The 18,168-nt window shown below is 40.0% G+C and overlaps 1 protein-coding gene across 3 annotated transcripts in view; it reads left to right on the top strand.

Moving 5' to 3' along the window:
- The window catches only part of USP48 (ubiquitin specific peptidase 48), a 76,416-nt gene extending 58,492 nt beyond the window's left edge, over nt 1-17,924 (top strand). For all 3 annotated transcript variants that reach the window (XM_012650944.1, XM_012650943.1, XM_012650942.1), the window contains 6 exons: nt 1,054-1,158; nt 6,469-6,624; nt 10,232-10,357; nt 12,658-12,706; nt 16,286-16,312; nt 17,386-17,924. In XM_012650944.1, coding sequence (XP_012506398.1) covers nt 1,054-1,158; nt 6,469-6,624; nt 10,232-10,357; nt 12,658-12,706; nt 16,286-16,312; nt 17,386-17,408 — 486 coding nt within the window. In that variant the 3' untranslated portion in view covers nt 17,409-17,924. The remainder of the gene's footprint in view (nt 1-1,053; nt 1,159-6,468; nt 6,625-10,231; nt 10,358-12,657; nt 12,707-16,285; nt 16,313-17,385) is intronic.
- The last annotated feature ends 244 nt before the right edge of the window (nt 17,925-18,168 follow it).

The following is an 18,168-nucleotide window of genomic DNA, read 5'->3' as shown; positions in this document are numbered from 1 at the left end:
ATCCTACCAAGGGTTTAGAATTTTATTCTAAGTGTGGTTGTAAACCTCTGGAGAGTTTCAAGCAAGGTCATGGTATGTTCATCTGATTTATGGCTTTAAAGTTACTGGCTGTTATGTTTGGGGTTGCTGAGGGCATAACAGGAATAAGAAAGGCTGGTTTAGAGCCTCTGGCGTTGATCTGCAGGCAGTGGGTAAAATAGACGGGAGAAGTTTGGGAAGCAGAGTGTTAAAACTGGCTGTGGATTGGATTTCAGAGCATTTTTACTATATCGGGGATGGCTCTTGGGTAGATTCTGACCCAGATCTCTGTTCATCTCATTAATTTGATTCCAGGGTTTGGGGGATTAAAGAGAAAATAGAATACATGGTATTTGGTGCCAGTTACCAAACACATTGCTTTAGAATGGTCACTTACAAATTATTCTTTAGAGTTCTAGAGGTTCTGCTTTACAAGTTGAACTAAGGCCCTCATTTCCTAATTTGCTGAGAAAATGAACTTATAAATATTAATATCTTAAATTTTCCCCTAGAATTTTCTTAATTCTTTTGTACCTTTTAGTACATCCATATATTGGTGTGGAGTATAAAATAATACCCAGCAGTATTTCATAGTGTCCTACACAAGAGCATTTGCTCCGTCCTTCATTTTCTCAATTCTTAAATAACACTGTGGTTCTTGCCACCTAAACATTTTGAGAACTTGAAAAGTCTTAACAATCAGTGTACTCGAGAAGGTGTTGAGCACCTTCGAACTTCTGCAAAACACCATCATTGTACGAGCCCGATAATAATAACTCCTCTGCAGAGACCTCTTAAATTTATGGTGAACACGTTAAATACTACAAGAATAAGTCATAGGATAAAAAACTAACGTGTTAAAAGAGCATAGAAAACCGAGAGCGCTTGATTCTTGCTCCACTCTCTGGTCTGTAATCCCACCATGATAAAGGTGTCCCTCCTCTTGATAAAGGTTGCAGTCAAAGCCCCCACAGCCTCCGTAGCTCGCCGTCCTGGGGGCTGACCTACTTCTCTCTGTTGTCCTGGTGCATCCAGGTGATGAAGGATTCTGCTCCAGAGCTGAATGTGAGTAGTTCTGAAACAGAGGAGGACAAGGAAGAAGCTAAACCAGATGGAGAAAAAGATCCAGATTTTAATCAAGTACGTGTCGAAGCTGCTTTTTATTATTATACTTTCTGCTGTTCTGAAACAGCAGCCGCTCCCAGCCCTTGAACATCTCTCTGTTCCCTGTGCAGGATATTGGTTCTCAGTTCCCTTCCTTGTTTTACCTTTGTCTTTCCTTAGTTTTGGTGGCCGTGCTACAGCCGTCCTGATTTCTTAGGAAAAGCTACGGACCACATTATTTCAGAATTATTATAACATGTTTCTTGCTATTAAGTAAGAAAGGCTGAAATAAAAGGTAGCAATTAGGCCGGGCGCGGTGGCTCACGCCTGTAATCCTAGCGCTCTGGGAGGCCGAGGCGGGCGGATTGTTTGAGCTCAGGAGTTCGAAACCAGCCTGAGCAAGAGCGAGACCCCGTCTCTACTAAAAATAGAAAGAAATTAATCGGACAACTAAAAATATATAGAAAAAATTAGCCGGGCATGGTGGCGCATGCCTGTAGTCCCAGTTACTCGGGAGGCTGAGGCAGGAGGATCGCTTGAGCCCAGGAGTTTGAGGTTGCTGTGAGCTAGGCTGACGCCACGGCACTCACTGTAGCCCGGGCAACACAGTGAGACCCTGTCTCAAAAAAAAAAAAAAAAAAAAAAATGTAGCAATTAAATGTTTGGCTGGAAAAGAAGACTACAAGACCCTTATCTTAGTTTGTTGCTTAATGATAGAATCTTTAAATATGAGAAAAGCATTTAACTCAGGTTTCCTCATTACAAACCAAATAAATAACCCTAATAGTAGAGTATACAGGAGAAATTTTTGTGTCTTTAAGTAAGGTGTTAAATAACCAGATCCATGTTCCATTGTAAAGAACTTAAAATTCTTATTAAATTTGACTGTTTTCTTGTATGATTTTCTACCCTTCTTATTTGGTTGCTTGATTATAGCCTACGTGTTCATAGTGATAACTGAAGAAAATTATCTTATAAGAACAGGAAATAACGTGAGAGTGTGTTTGCTTTAAATGGGGGTTTAAAACAGCAATTACAGATACTATGTACCGAGATACTGTGATGTATCACACAGAAAAGATGTGACAAAGGTGACATTCTGAAACAGCTGGACATTTTTCACAGACTATGTATTCTTTTCCAAAGAAGGAAGGGTAGATTTGAGATTTTTTTGTGAGCCAAAAATATTTAAAACATTCTAGAGTATTACATTATGGTATAGATAAGTTTTAGCTTCCCGAAAAGTCAGAAGACTGTGTTCCAGGATATTTTATAGATGCTTTAAATTCATGGGATTTCTGCTCAGTTTTATTTTTAATGGATATTTCTTTTTTTTTTTTTTTTTTACTGCTAAAATAGTGTAGTCAAATTATAGTTCGTTTTCTCCCTGAAAGAGTAAGTGTTATAATGGCCATATGCTATATCTGTTAAAGCAGTGGTCACCAACCTTTTTGGCACCAGGGACCAGTTTCATGGAAGACAGTTTTTCCACGGACCGGGATCGGGAGGTGGGGTGTCGTGGGTTGTGGGGCATGGTGTGGAGCTCAGGCGGTGATGCTGCGGCCCGGGGGCTGGGGACTGCGGTGATACAGAGCAGAGCTGTCTGGCTTGTCGGCCTGTCTGTACACACTGTCACTTCATTTTCAACACTAATTAAGAAAGTCTGAAAAGGCCTCTTGACTTGAATCTTGGTCTCCGCGAGGTAAACGTTGCTTAAACTTTCCCAACCAGTGTAAAGGCATATGTCAGCATGTATTTTCCGTGGCTTGTTGGAGCTCATAAAATGATAACTTTAAAATACGTACGAAGGAACAAAACCATGTAATCATACCCACCCCCCTGCTGATGGTGATCAGCCACCCTTTGTTAAAGGTGTCCTGCGGAATTTGATTTCACTCGGTGGGCGTTGGAGGCCCCTTTGCTTCAGTGCTAACCAAATCGATGCATTTTATGGAAATGCAGATTTTCAGTTTTGAGGGGATATTTTCCTGTAATAAGTAATGCCCTTATTCAAATCTGTGTACATGCATATGTCTTGTGTTCCTTGGGATGGTTTTTGAGATTCCTGAGTCAAGTAATAGCATGTCTTTTGATAGTTTGCAGATAACTTGCTGCCTTCTACCCTGGTGTCAACTCTTGTTTTCATGTCTCTGTCTCCTCATGTAATCCATTTTTCAGGCCACATATGTACAAACTAGATTATTTGCTTTTTTAGTTGCTATATTAAAATATATATGTATATATATAAAATATACATATCGCATATGTGTATATTACAGTGTTGGCTGGAGTAAAACAAATAGTACAATAAATTAAAAGAAGATACGCATGTGCATGTATGGGTGTACATATGCATCCTGGTTCAGGACTCCATTCTCTTTCATCTGCTTGGCTGGCAGTACCATTTTGTTTTAGTTATTATCACTTGGTAGTATGGTTTCATAATCAGTGGGGAATCTCATCTTTTTTCAAATCTTTTATTGCTTATTGTTGCGAATTTATTCTCTATTTTCTGGTAAACTTTGTAAATTAGTTTGTTAGGCTTGATATGTATGTTCTTATTGTCCTTAGTTTCTGTTATTTTAAGCTTTGCTTTTCAGCCTAAGAGTTGTTTAGAAAACTCTTTACGTTTTCAAGTGATTTAGATTTTGGAAGGCTAACTTTCTTGAATGTCTAATTTTATTCATTGTGGTCATAACCACAGCAGTTTCTTAAAAGTGGATGTGGAATTACTTTCCTTAGTTGTGGATGACACAGATTTCACATTTGTAAATACGATACAGAATGTTGGGGAACATTGCTTTTTATGCTGTAATTATTTTTTATACTTTATAATTTTCTTCTATCTTCCTTCTCCTTGTTTGAATGTTGTCATACTCCAGAATGTTTTAAATATTTTTGGCTCACAAAAAAATCTCAAGTCTAACCTTCCTTCTTTGGAAAAGAGTAGGTAGTCTCTGAAAAACGTCCAGCCTTTTCAGAATGTCACCTTCGTCACACCTTTTCTTTGCAATACGTCACAGTATCTCAGTACATAGATAGTGTCTATGATTGCTGTTTTAAATCCCACTTTTAAAAAAATGATGCATTTCTGCTTGTCCTTAATGGAGACAAACAAATACCCTTTCCTCTTTTCTCTAAGCTAGATCAACCCAGTTCCTTTGACTTTATCTAAAAATTTAGGTTAATGATATACTCAGTATTGGGTTTCACTTAGGTAATTGAAAGCCTTCTGAAACCAGTGGGCTGGTTTTTGTCAGTTCAGTTGGATTTAAATTCTGTGGATTTAAAAAAAAATAATTCCAGGAAAAGCCATTAGACCCATTTGAAATCAGATTTATTAAAAAATATTTCTTGCTTGATGCTCAGCATTTTGTTCTTTGGTTGTGTTTTGTACTTATAAAGTAAAATCGTGCCTTGTAGATATTTTTCCTTATATTCCTAATTATAGAATTTAGGTTCAATTTGACCTTTTCTTTCAGCAGTTGAAATTGAGCAAAATGTTTTGTCAACTTTGATTTTTTTTTTTTTAACCCCTCTGTGCGCTTCACTTTTCCTTATCAATCTTAGAGTCACCTTGGTATCTATGTCTACTCAGGGCTAGAGGTGAGCTTGGCCTTGTGCGGTGCCTCGCCAAGGGACGGCACCCTGAACAAATGCTCTTCTGTGTTTGTGTCCTGATCGTCTTCTGCTTTGTAAATCTGTAGAGCCGCACTGGAAATGAATATGTGGCATCTGTGTCCATAATGACCCCTAAACCGCTTTGCGTGTGCACAGCTGACATTCAGTGATAACTGTGGAAACCAGAACCACGGCCCTTGGAGTTACCTCATCCAGATTCAATTAAACCAAAGAAAAAGATTTTTCTTAAAAATCCTGTTTTTTTCATTGTCTGGCCTGGTTAACAGAAGAATCCTAACTGTTAATCTCTTGCTGAGGGATTTATTATAGGAGGACATTTGGCCCATTTCTATTATTTTTTTCTTACCACTACTACAGCATGTATTATGCACCCATATATGTGTCTGTGCATCTTTGCTGTACTTTAGGTAGATTATGGCCATCATGACATTTCACCTCTTAAAAGACAGCGTCCTATATAATACTAATAATGTAGGCCGGGCGCGGTGGCTCAGGTCTGTAATCCTAGCACTCTGGGAGGCCGAGGCGGGCAGATCGTTTGAGCTCAGGAGTTCGAGACCAGCCTGAGCAGGAGCGAGACCCTGTCTCTACTAAAAGTAGAAAGAAATTAATCAGACAACTAAAAATATATAGAAAAAAAATTAGCCGGGCATGGTGGCGCATGCCTGTAATCCCAGCTACTGGGAGGCTGAGGCAGAAGGATCGCTTGAGCCCAGGAGTTTGAGGTTGCTGTGAGCTAGGCTGACGCCACGGCACTCACTCTAGCCCGGGTAAAAGAGTGAGACTCTGTCTCAAAAAAAAAAAAAAAAATACTAATAATGTGCTCACAAATAAAAAAACTAACAAAAATGTCCTAATGCTACCTAATACCAATATTCAGATATGTCTTAAACAGTTTATTCTCAAACCAGCTTAAGGTATGCATTGTTCTGTATCACTTTAGACTGTTATAATCTACAGCAGTTTTCCTACCTCCCTGCCCTCTTTCTTTCCCTCCTTGACATTGAACTTGGACCAGTTTGATTTCTTTTAGATTGTCCCACATTGTGGATTCAACCGATTGCCTCCTTATGTTACTCATCTTCACTTATTTGCCTATCCCCTTTATTCCAGTTTCTGTAAATAAGAGTTGAGTATAAATGTTTGATTACATTCAGGTTTAACATTTTTTGCAAGAATTTTTTATAGGCGAAGCTGTGTATTTTGCCATTAGGACAAGAGGCACAATCTTGTTTTTAGTTAAACTAAGTTTGATCTTTTGATTCTACTGTCTTTCGTTTTTAAATTCTCAGCAGTTTATACTTAGCTTCCACGTCATTCTCAAAATGAGAAGAAAATGTTTAAAACAAATTCAAATTTAGGTTGTTTTTGAACTAAATTTAGTAATCTTGGAAGTTTTTCAGTTTATTGTGTTTTTTGATTTAAAGTCAGTCTTATCCTTTTGAATTTAATTATTTCTTGTAACGAACATTTAAACTGGTTACATGCAGTTAGTGAGGTATAGCATTCATCCTCTTCTTTTACAATTGTAAGTGAGCCTGGTAAGAAACTCTGGTAAGTTTCTACCCATTGTTTACACTGAATTTCAGATGGTTAAGGGACCAATAAGTAAACAGCTATTGTTTGCCTGAAGAACTTTATGAATAAAAGGGTCACACTGTAGGTAATTTCAGTGCTTTCTTCTTTTTCCCCAACTTTTTACAGAGCAATGGAGGAACAAAGCGGCAAAAGATATCCCACCAAAATTATATAGCCTATCAAAAGCAAGTTATTCGACGAAGTATGCGACATAGAAAAGTTCGCGGTGAGAAAGCACTTCTTGTTTCTGCTAATCAGACATTAAAAGAATTGAAAATTCAGGTGAGAAAAATATAACATTTTTTTCAGTTTGTTCAGAACTTAAGAGGGCCTTCATGAATTCCTGCTTTCCACCTGTATTTATATATTTCTGTGTTTTCTTTCAAAAAACACAAAGTTTTCAAAATAGCCAAGAATCTTTCCGTCAAGATGAAAGTAAGATGAAAGTGATTTTTAGATTCTGACAATTTACACAAGCTCTGGGTAGCTTTCCAGAAATGAGAAACATTGAGAACCATTTATTTTGTCACAGGTTGAGGTTGTTCCAGGATAATTGTTCTCTCACTTCACTGTGCTGTATGTTTTTCTTTGACCACTTAATAGGTATTAAACCTATTACCAGGATTTGCTGTAAAATTTAAGGGAAGATAAAAGGCAGCCACTTGATTGCTTATTCACTAGGATGAGTCAGAAATTCTTTCATCACAGTATTTTGATGGCCTCTCAGTCTATCTAATAGAATTTTTAAGTTATCTGTACCTTATACGGTGGTATTTTCCAAATTATTATAAGATTCGTTTTATATCATGCTCACTCCATCCCCCAGAAGCATGCATTGCTTTGCAAGTGAATTGACTGTAAGGCAGGCGTTATGAAAATGCTTCATGCTATTGTTACTTTTTGGTTTCAATACTAAATGCTAGGAGTGAGCATTCAAATTGTATATCTCAAACCTAGGCAAAAGGAGCTGATAAATTCAAGATGTCCATGAAAAAATCTGGACCCTAATCTGTTTCAGTCCCTGATAGATATCCAAAACGTTGACCAAATTTCCTTCTTTGCTACTTTTATGTGGCGTAGTTTACTGGTTATGCATTTTTCTTGTTACTGATATTTATCGTTGTAATTGAGGCAAAAGTACAGGCTTCCTTTGAGGGTGTTATGTGTTCCAGATTGTCCTGAGAACAGTATTTCCCTTGGTTGAACCCACAGCTCTGAAAATAAACATGTTGGCATAATATCTTTGTTTTGTTATTGTACGTTTTACATCTGAGAAAGCTTACTTTCTGCCTGTCGGGGGTAAACCTTGAACATTCAAAACCTTCAGATTATAAAAAGAGCCTCTGTGGATTAATACCTTTTAAAAGACCTCTGCTGTTTTTATTATGGACTACTATTCTTGAAGAATAAGCCAGAAGTAACCTCTCCATCTGGGAGTGTGTTACCTGCATGAATGAGCTGCTAGAAGACAGCAGCTATTCCTGCGACCCGCCCCTTTGGCTAGATGTGCTCTTCTCAGATGCTTCTCTGATCTCCCACTCTTGTTTTAAGGACCACTGTGTTCCAAACAGAGTAGAAAGAAAGGGCATTGAAATGTAATTTTCCCCTCACTGCTCAGTGGTGGTAGCCTTTAAAGCTTCGACTAGGTATGACCTTTTTCCTAATAGCCCGAATAGCAGTGGAATTTGTGATGTGCATGTGTGTGATCCTCAGTTGTTGACAGTGGGTGGTTGGTTGGTTTGTTTTTAATAAAACGTGTAATTCATTTTTAAATGTTTGAGGGAGCCTTTCCTCTGGGGATACTGCATTTCTCAGTTAACAGGACAACAGCCTTTGCAAATCTGTTAATGTTTTCATTCTAGACCTGCCCACCACATACATTTGCTCGAAACCTTAAGAAACTTGCTTTGCCTAATTATTATTTCATCCACCTTTGATGCTATAAAGTTAATGAATTACAATTTGTTCATCGTCTTTCTCTGAAGATGCTCAGTGTTTAATTGTCTTATTTCGTTTTCCCAAAGATAGGTCTTCAGTGGGTGGCATTGCCTGCCTTAGAAAGGAGAACATTTTGGCACAGAGGTTAAATGGTTGGCAGCTGAGGCAGTTGCTTCTGCATTTTCTTATTTAAGCCCCACCTGCCATAGCGAGCAGAGGAGAGCTGCTCCCCTTTAGCCACAGGGTTTTCATCGCTCCTGTTAAGCTCCATAGACCAGGAATGCTGCACGCACTCGTTAAGCAGACCTGTATCATGTTAAGTGTGCTCAGGCATTCTCCCAGTACTTACGGGTTATGAATTACTGTGGCATAGGCCTCCATGCCTTGGTCGGCCTGTTTTCTCAGTAAGTGCTGTCAGTTTTTGAACACATTTAAATGTCCTTGTCTGTGCTCGAAATATAAAGTATGAGCATTAGTCCCTCAATGATGATACTCATGCCTAGAAGTATTTGGTGTTTGTCCAACCTTATAGGGTGGTGCAGAAACACTTAGCATTTAGGGAAGTAGGGAACAAGCCCTTCTGCAGTCAAGTAGCTGTGACATTGCCCATGCTAAGTGAGCATCGCACACCTCCACCGTGACTCTGTCTTCATGGGTTCCATTTGCTAACCTAGGGTTAGATGCCTCTGCATGGTGTTTGTGGGCTGAGCTGGCTTTGGTAGAACTATGCTGCTAGTACTTCCTGCACACCAGAAATAGGCGTCTTACTTCATGAAGACCATTGCTGATGCCAGCGCAGTTTGCATTGTTCACCACAGTTCTCTGGTTAGTTGATCCCTGCCTGCTTTTGAGAAGTCCAGATAAGATTCTGGCCCAACAGTGAGGGAGGAGGCCAGTGTTATCCTTATTCTTGTCCTCGTTCCTGTTTTCCATACACCATTATTAAAGTCACTTTTCTGGTCACCATCTCCCCAGCTCGTCAAGCTTGCAAGGCCCTTGCAATACACACACAGCTAGTTCCCAGCCGATTTGTTAGACTCCTTTTGTCGTTTCAGATCCAAAGAGTAGAGTGTAGGAAAAGGCAGAATGGTTTTCCCATAACATCATGATGTTAGTGTAACATAAGATACATGTGATAGAACACATCCAGTGAGTATGTAAGTAAATTATTAAACATAATAAAATGAATACTCTTGAACTTGTCCTCCAAGTTAAGAATTAGAACAATATCATTGAAAGTACCTCTTTGTGCCTGTCTTAGCCCAATTCCTACTTGCCCTCCAGATGTAATTACAATCCAGAGATAATTTGAAAAGTATTATACTTACCAGTATTTTGGAATGTATTTAATTTTCACACTTGGCCAGAACTGGAGTAGGGCATATGATCCCTACCCTTAAGAAGTTCATATTTTGGTTCCTAGAGACAAGACTCAGTCTAAGAATATGTGACATTCCCAGGGGCTGAATGACATAGTCCAGGTTGTCTGCTAAAGGAGTGAAAACAGAAGGGAGAATAGCCTGAATAGGTTGCTGGTTTATTTAAAGCTGGTCTTAAGAAAGAATTTGGACTTGTTTATGAAAGGATGTGGGGCCTGGGAATGGCGGGGTGACAGTGATGACCTTGCCCCAGCCTCACAACCAGAGAAGCTGTCAGCCCAGCCGCACCTTTTCGTTTGAGTTCCCCACATGGCCACCCTTGGGGAGGTGGTGAGGGACAGAACAAAAGGGTCTGTGGGTATAATTGTTTTCCCAACTCTCTGCCAGATATATCGGGATGACATCCTCCGTAAGGAAATAACAAGTGGACTGCCTGCAAGCAGTAGTGGCTTTTGTACCCTGAAGCCTTTTTGTTTGTTTGTTTTTTAGAATCAATTTGTTATTTATTCAAATAGGGTATAAGTCTCAGTATTTTGCTTTTTACAGACTCTGTCTCTTTTATGTTGGCACAGATCATGCATGCATTTTCAGTTGCTCCGTTTGACCAGAATTTGTCAATTGATGGGAAGATTTTAAGTGATGACTGTGCCACCCTTGGCACCCTTGGCGTCATTCCTGAATCTGTCATTTTACTAAAGGTAAGATACAGCTCCTTCGTGAGGAACTCTCAGTTTGAAATGAAACACCCACAGTCAGCTGCGTGGGGTGGTGGTTGAAGCGTGCCTCGGCTGCAGCAGGGCGTGGTGACAAGCAACTGCCATTAGTTTCTGCTGCCCTCTGGATTACCCAGCTCTGGCTGAGCCCCTCAAGACTTAGAGGCGGTCAGGACTTCATTGTGTCTCATTCCTGTGTGTCACAGTAGGCTGTAGTGATGCCAGGACATCATCAGCTGCCTGTACCGGAGGAGGTGAAGGCTTTCCTGAGCCTTTGTGGGATCGGGTTCCATCGTCATCTTTCCTGTTCCCTGTTAGGGCAGGGCATGGCAGAAATCCCCCTCGCCGACTGCTACGCCCTGCACCGGATTTCTCCTGTTTGATTTTCTATAACAAGAGGCCCTGGTCTTCTTCAGATGCAGATCTGGTTTTCATTCCCCTGAGACTGGGAGGAAGGGAGTGATGTTGGGTCGTGCCCCTCTGGGCACTGAGGATTGACTGTCATTCCCAGGAGCAGCTGCACTGGATGTCCTGCTGGACCAGCTGGGTAACCTGGTCTCAGGCCCTAAAGTCTCTGTGGTGTCCTGCCTCAGCCCCAGCCCCTGCCCCCCCAACACACACACACGCACACTTTTTTTTTTCTTTTTTGGGCTAGATGGAGATTTTGTTCTTAAGACCACACTAAAGATCTAATGATGCTGATGTCTGCAACTTAATTTGAAATGCTGCCTTCTATCCAAAAAAAAAGGACTAAAGATAAAGAAAGGGTAGATAACTGATCAGCATGAATACTGACTCTAACTTCCTTTATCCATTAAAATCTAGATCTATTACTTTTAATAAAAATTATAAAAACCTGTCTTCACTGAGATTTTCATAATTTTTGTTAAAAATAATAGGCCTAGATTCAGCCTCCTCCCTAACCTTTTCCCTGCCTTCTGGATCAGCAGAATCACTTAACCCTATGTCTGCTATTAGAGCATCCCCGGCTTCCCTCTTGGTTGAAAAGTACCAGCCAACTGAGCTACTAAACAAGCACAGAACACCAGGCTTTGTTACAGCAGTCTAAATACTTAGGTGGTTTGATGGGATTTTTGTCTAGGGTATGGAAATTGGCTTTGGATTTAGTAGATGTGGAAGATGTTTTAAGAAAGGTAGGGGCTTCTAAGGTGTTACCAAAGAAATGTCATTGAATCAGCCTCATTAGCCCGATCCTACTCTCCCTAAGGGCCTAATTTAGTCACTTCCCTTTGCCTCTTGTGTTTCTTGGTGGCCAGAGGAATCCCCACTATGCCAAACACCACTGCATAATATGGTGGAATAATTTTCCAGGTTTTTTATTTTGTTTTGTTTTTGTTTTTTTGAGACAGTCTCACAGACTGGAGCATTGTGGTATAATCATAGCTCTCTATGGGCTCAAGCAATCCTCCTACCTCAGCCTCCTGGATAGCTGGGACTATAGGCACGTGCCACTGTGTCCAGCTAATCTTTTTTATGTTTTGTCTTTATAATGTTTCTCAGGCTGTTCTCAAACTCCTGGCCTCTGAAAGTACTAAGATCACAGGTGCACACCTCCGTGCCTAGTTCAATCTAACTTTTTATTTCTACCTAACTCTCACTGCTACCACTAGTGCCTTAACCCACATTCATTAAATCAGTTTTTAGTAACCTCAGGGGTATCTAAACATTTCCATATCTAAAGGTATATTTGGCCAGACTTGGTAGGCCATGCCTGTAATCCCAACACATTGGGAGGCCAAGGCGGGAGGATTGCTTGAGACGAGGAGTTCCAGACCAGCCTGGGCAACATAGTGATACCCCCATCTCTACAAAATTTTTTTTTTTTTTTAAATTAACTGGGTCTGGTGGCGTGCACCTGTAGTCCCAGCTACTGGGGAGGCTAAGGAGGGAAGATCATGTGAGCCCAGGAGTTCTAGGCTGCCGTGAGCTACGATCTCACCACTGCACTCCAGCCTGGGTGACAGAACAAGACCTCGCCTCTAAAAGATAAATAAATAAAGGTGTGTTTAGGAGTGGGAAAACAGTGCTCCCCACACCCCCAACACACACACTGTACCCCATTCTTGAGGTAATGAGTCTAGACCCACAGTTGGCAGGGCCTCCTTTGTTAAGCCTAGATATCACCAACTGTGGCTTGACTGAGTTCTCTACTGGACAGTGTTTGTGTCTTGTAGCAATATCAGTATCTGAATCATGGGTCCGACTTCAGACTCCCATGCCCTTGCGGGGAATTGTCTTTTGAATTGTCTTCATTTGTTTTCTAGGCGGATGAACCGATTGCAGATTATGCTGCAATGGATGATGTCATGCAAGGTAAAGACGAATTTGTTTTTGGAATCTATTGATTAGCTCTCAGAAGGAGGTGCGATTTTAGATACTAAAGCTCTAGCGTACAATGTTTTCACTTTTACCTTGAAAGAAGCTTCACTCTGTTGATGTGATGTATCATGTCTATTGATTTGCAAATGTTGACCCATCCTTGCATTCCTGGGATAAATCCCACTTGACCATGAGGAACTAGCTTTTTTATATCTGTTGGTTATTTTCTTGACTTGGACAGGTTCCCTGGAGAGGAATCCCTGTCCCCTCTATGTGGGAGGTATGCGATACTGCCAGTATTTGAGCAGAGAGGGCTGGGCATTGTCTCCTATTTGGTATGGAAGAGGCTTCATTCCCACCTCCCTAGTCTAATTTCTTCAAAGTGCTGAAACATGTAACTGGTTGCCCATCTGAGGTCCAGGTGGGGAAGGGGCAGTAACATGGATGTGAAGGGTAGTGAGCTGCCTAACTGCTTCCTAAACAGTTTAGCAACCAAGTATCCTGATTTTAGGCTCACCCCTCACTCCCACCTTCAGGGGAACTTGGGCCTCCAATTCCTGTGTGCCTGCCTGGGGTGCTATTTGATTTGATTTAGCTTTGCTTCTTGTCGACCTCCTCCATCAGCAGGTTAACATTTTCCTCAGGTTAGCTAAAAAATTACTATACTCTCTGCTTTCCATTTTCCAAGTGTTTGTAGATATTTTTTCCTCTTTCTATGATGTTTTAAGACAAATAATGTAAGATTCTACTTTAACATGTTTTGAACGAATTCAGTAAAGTTGCAGGATGTAAAAATCAACTTATAAAAATCAGTAGCATTTTTATACAGTAATAAAAAGCTAGCTAAAAAAAAAATTCAAGAAAGCAATCCTATTTATAATAGCCATATAAAAACACCTAGGAATAAATGTAAACAAGGAGCTGAAAGACTTCTACAAGGAAAACTACACAACACTGATGAAAGAAATTGGAGAGTTCACAAACAAATGGGAAGACATCCCATGTTTATGGATTGGAAGGATTAATATTGTTAAGACGACCATACTACCCAAAGGAATCTACAGATTTAATCCCATCCCTATTAAAATATCAATGACATTCTTCACAGAAATAGATAAAGCAATCCCAAAATTTGTGTGTAACCACAGGAGACCCCAAATAACCAACGTAATCCTGAGCAAAATGAACAAAGCTGGAGGCATCACACTGCCTGACTTCAAAGTATACTACAAAGCTATAGTGACCAAAACGGCATGATGTTGGTATAAAAACAGACGCATAGACGAGTGGGACAGATTAAAGAACCCAGAAATTAACCTGCATATCTACAGCCAACTGATTTTTGACAAAGGTGCCAAGAACATAAGTTGAGGAAAGGACAGTCTCTTCAATAAATGTAGTTGGGAAATGAAACTAGATCCCTATCTCTCACTATATACTATATACAAAAATCAACTCAAAGTGGATTAAAGACTTAAATGTAAGACCTAGAACCATTAAACTACTAAAAGAAAATAGGGGAAATGCTTCAGGACATTTATCTGGGCAAATGTTTTATGACTAAGACCTCAGAAGCACAGGCAAAAAACCAAAAATAGACAAATGGGACTATATTAAACTAAATATATTAAACTAAAAAGCTTCTGCACAGTGAAGGAAACAGCAGAGGGAAGAGACAACCTGTGGAATGGGAGAAGATATTTGCAAAGTGTTCATCTGGCGCAACCAATATCCAGAATATACAAGGAACTCAACAGCAAAAAACAATCGATCTCATTAAAAAGTAGGTAAAGGATCTGAATAACTTTTCAAAAGAAGACGTTCAGATTGCCAGCGGGTCTATGAAGAGTGCTCAACATCATCAGTCATCAGGGAAATGCAAATCAAAATCACAATGAGATATCATCTTAACCCAGTTAGAATGGATATTATTAAAAAGACAAAAAAATAACAAATGCTGGCTAGCTAGAATGCAGTGTAAAGGGAACTCTTATATACTGTTAGTAGGAATGTAAATTAGTGCAGCCATTATGGAAAACGGGATGAAAGTTTCTCAAAAAATTAGAACTAAGAATTATCATACAATCCAGCAGTCACGCCACTACTGGCTCTTTATCCAAAGGAAAGGAAATCAGCACATCAAAGGATACCTGCACCCCCGTGTTTATTGCAGCACTATTCATAATTCATAACAACTAATAATAAGATATGAAATCAACGTAAGTCAATAGATGAATCGATAAAGAAAATGTGTTCTGTATACACAATGGAATATTATTCAGCCGTTAAAAATGAAATCCTGCTCGCCGGGCATGAGAAAGCTTAAAAATTGCCTATCAATAACATAAGGGAAAAGAGCAAACTATAGTGAGGGCCTATATAAAAGGAACATTTAGAGAATAGAAAAGAATTTGTGAAAATAAAAAATGATTGCGCCAAGGATCTGACACAGTAAGCGTGAAAGTAAGGACGACAGGATCCTGAAGGCCCCTGGAGGTGTGGAGGGAAAACCGGTGACATTCGTGGGATGATGAGGAGTGAGCAAGATGGGATAGTGGAGCAGTGGCCACAAGATTCTGAGGGACAGTGAGCTCCAGTCTGGAGTTCTGTAACTAGACTTTATTCTGTAACTAGACTTTATTCTACCCTCACACCTGATGGCTCTTTGAACCACACGTAAGGCTTTAAAAAATCGATCTGTCTGATGTCATTGGTAGTGCCATCTGCCAAGATACTGTGTGAGGATGTGCTTCGCTTCAACAAAAGAGTGAATCGAGAAGTCAGCAGTGCAGCTCATAAACAGGAGATCCAGCATAGGATAAGATGCTTTACAAGATGGTGAAAGAAAATTCCAGAATAGACCTTCTGCAGCAGGCAGCATGGAAACCCAGTCCAGATTGGTTTGGTGAGGTGCAGAGTTCAGGAAAAGGATACCCACAAGGAAAAGCGGACGTGATGACAACTGTCTCGCGGAGGTGTGCAGGTCTGCAGGAATGTACACTTGAGGCCAGGAGTTTGAGACCAGCCTGGGCAACATTGCAAGATGTCTTCTCTACAAAAAAAATAATACAAAAAATTAGCCAGGCATGGTGTCACACACCTGTAGTCCCAGCATTTTGAGAGGCCTAGGCAGTAGGACTGCTTGAGGCCAGGAGTTCAAGGCTAGCCTGGGCAACATAGTGAGATCCCATCTCTACCAAGAAAATGTAAAAAAATAATCTAGGTGTGGTGATGCACACCTGTAGTCCCAGCTACTCAGGAGTCTGAGGTGGGAGAATTGCATGAGCCTAGGAGTTTGAGGTTTCAGTGAGCCATAATCCCTCCACCATACCCCAGCCTGAGTGACAGAGCAAGGCCCTGTCTCAAAAAAATTAAAAACCCAAAATAAAAATAAAGAGAAAGATTTTCCTCAGATTAATAAGATCCATAACTTCAAAAGTAATCATTGCAGATGACTAAGGTAATTAAAGGTTAATTTTAAACTTCTTGTCTTTAGGCATTGAAGTGATCTTATGACTGTCTGTCACGACAATCTTTTCAATTTGGAATTCTTTTTTTTTTTTCTTTTTCCAGTTTGTATGCCAGAAGAAGGGTTTAAAGGTAAGTTACATTTATCATGTTTTGTTCATGAATGTCAGAGTCATCGTGTAATTTTCTATTAAAGTGAAGGGTATAATTTGATTTTAAAATTTAATTCAATCTGAGTCTCATGACTAAAATTAATTTTAGTTAAATGCATTTTTAATTCAAGCTTCTTCATTATGTCTTTCAACACTCAGACCTCAGATAGGGCCTGCGTGTTAGAACTCTCTTTTGCCAGATGTCCATTCAGCTTTCTCTTTCTCGTTTCCTGAAAGGTTGGGAAATTAGCTAATGGCATTTCAAGATTTATATTTAACCTTTCCCCAGTTCCTCCCATCAGTCCCCCTTCTTAGCTCAAAACAGTTTGTGTGTAAGTGATAAGAATCAGTGGTACAAGAATTTGACAAATTATATCAGGTCGAGTGAAAAGATTTAATTAATCTATTTAGAATTAAGGCATTTGTTGGATTATTATTTTCAACAGATAATAAATAATAACAAATGTGCCTTGTACTGTATCTGGGCCACTAGAGTTGTGCACACCAATAATGGTCGTTAATCCATCAAATACAGACCTTTGACATTTACAGATTTAGCTGTTGCCATGTTGATTCTTCGTGGGCCACTCCAGAGGTCCGTGGCAGGTTGAGAGTTTGCCAAGGGATGAGTTTTGAATCAAATACCAGGTATTCTTTGCTGAAGCAAGTGAGTGGCAAAGCTACCGGTCTAAATAAAGTCTTCCTCTAAATGTATTTTTGTTGTCTCCATGTTACCACTACAAAGGAACTCCTGATGTGGTCAAAAAAAACAAATTCTTTACAGAAAATGGCCATGAAATGAAAGCTTCAATAAGATCTGATTAATTTGTGTGAAGATACGCATGGGAGACACATGGCTTTCAACAGAAATGTGATTTAGCTGAAAGCGTGAAGTCTGCTGATATTTTTTCTTATCCTTCACTGCCAGGGGGCTTCTGTGTTCGTTTATTAAATTGGACACTCCCTGCTGCTAGTGTGTTCTTGGCAGATGGAGTACATGAGCTCTGGATGTTCAGCTCACCACTGTACCTCCATGTGTGTTTCTTTTCTCAGGTACTGGTCTACTTGGACATTAATCTGTGAATACTTGCGGACTGCTAAGGAATGACCAGAGGGGAAGAGGATTTTGACATGTTAGGGCATTAAAGAAAAGGTGGATTTAAGAATTAAACCATTACGTGACTCTTCCAAAAGGCAGAAATCCATTCAAAAGTGACTGCCCCAAATGCCTTATGTCAAATAAAGCAGATTGCACTGAGGACATCAGACTTGAAGGAAATGTTTCCAATTTTATATTTAAGGGGGGTGGAGGGAGGGAGAGGGCGAGTAAAGATTGAAGAAGTTTAGTAGCAGTAACAGTAAATCATGTTTACACGCGAGATTTATAGTCATGGGCGGGAATAAAGTCCTGTTATATTTCCTTGCTCGAGTTTCATACCGGATGTACTGGTCCATAAAGGATTTGTATCACAGTAGATGGGACAACATTCTGCTCTGAATGAAAAATAATTCTTTAGAGACGTAACCTGCTTACCAATACTTGTCTTTGATTCATATTCTACTTTCAATAAAGCATGAAAGTGAAGAACTTGCCGTGAGTGTGGAAAAGTGTCTTCAGATTTAGACTCCTCCGTGCCAGCTGGAGCGGCCCCGGCCCTACACGCTGCCACCCTGCGGTCTGTCTCAGTGTCGGGTAAAGGAGGGGGCACCTCTGTGTCTCCTGCAGTACGCAAGGGATCATGTCTCCTTTTTGGCTTCAAAGGCTTTTCGCTTTGGTGCATTTCAGAAAAGATGGAGAATGTTTATTACGTGTGATAAGCGCCTTCCTCCAGTTTT

The sequence above is a fragment of the Propithecus coquereli genome, unplaced genomic scaffold (assembly GCF_000956105.1).
Source record: "Propithecus coquereli isolate 6110/MARCELLA unplaced genomic scaffold, Pcoq_1.0 Scaffold341, whole genome shotgun sequence".
NCBI lineage: Eukaryota > Metazoa > Chordata > Mammalia > Primates > Indriidae > Propithecus > Propithecus coquereli.
Note: the sequence above shows the minus strand (reverse complement) of the source record. Positions and strands in the feature narration are given on the sequence as shown.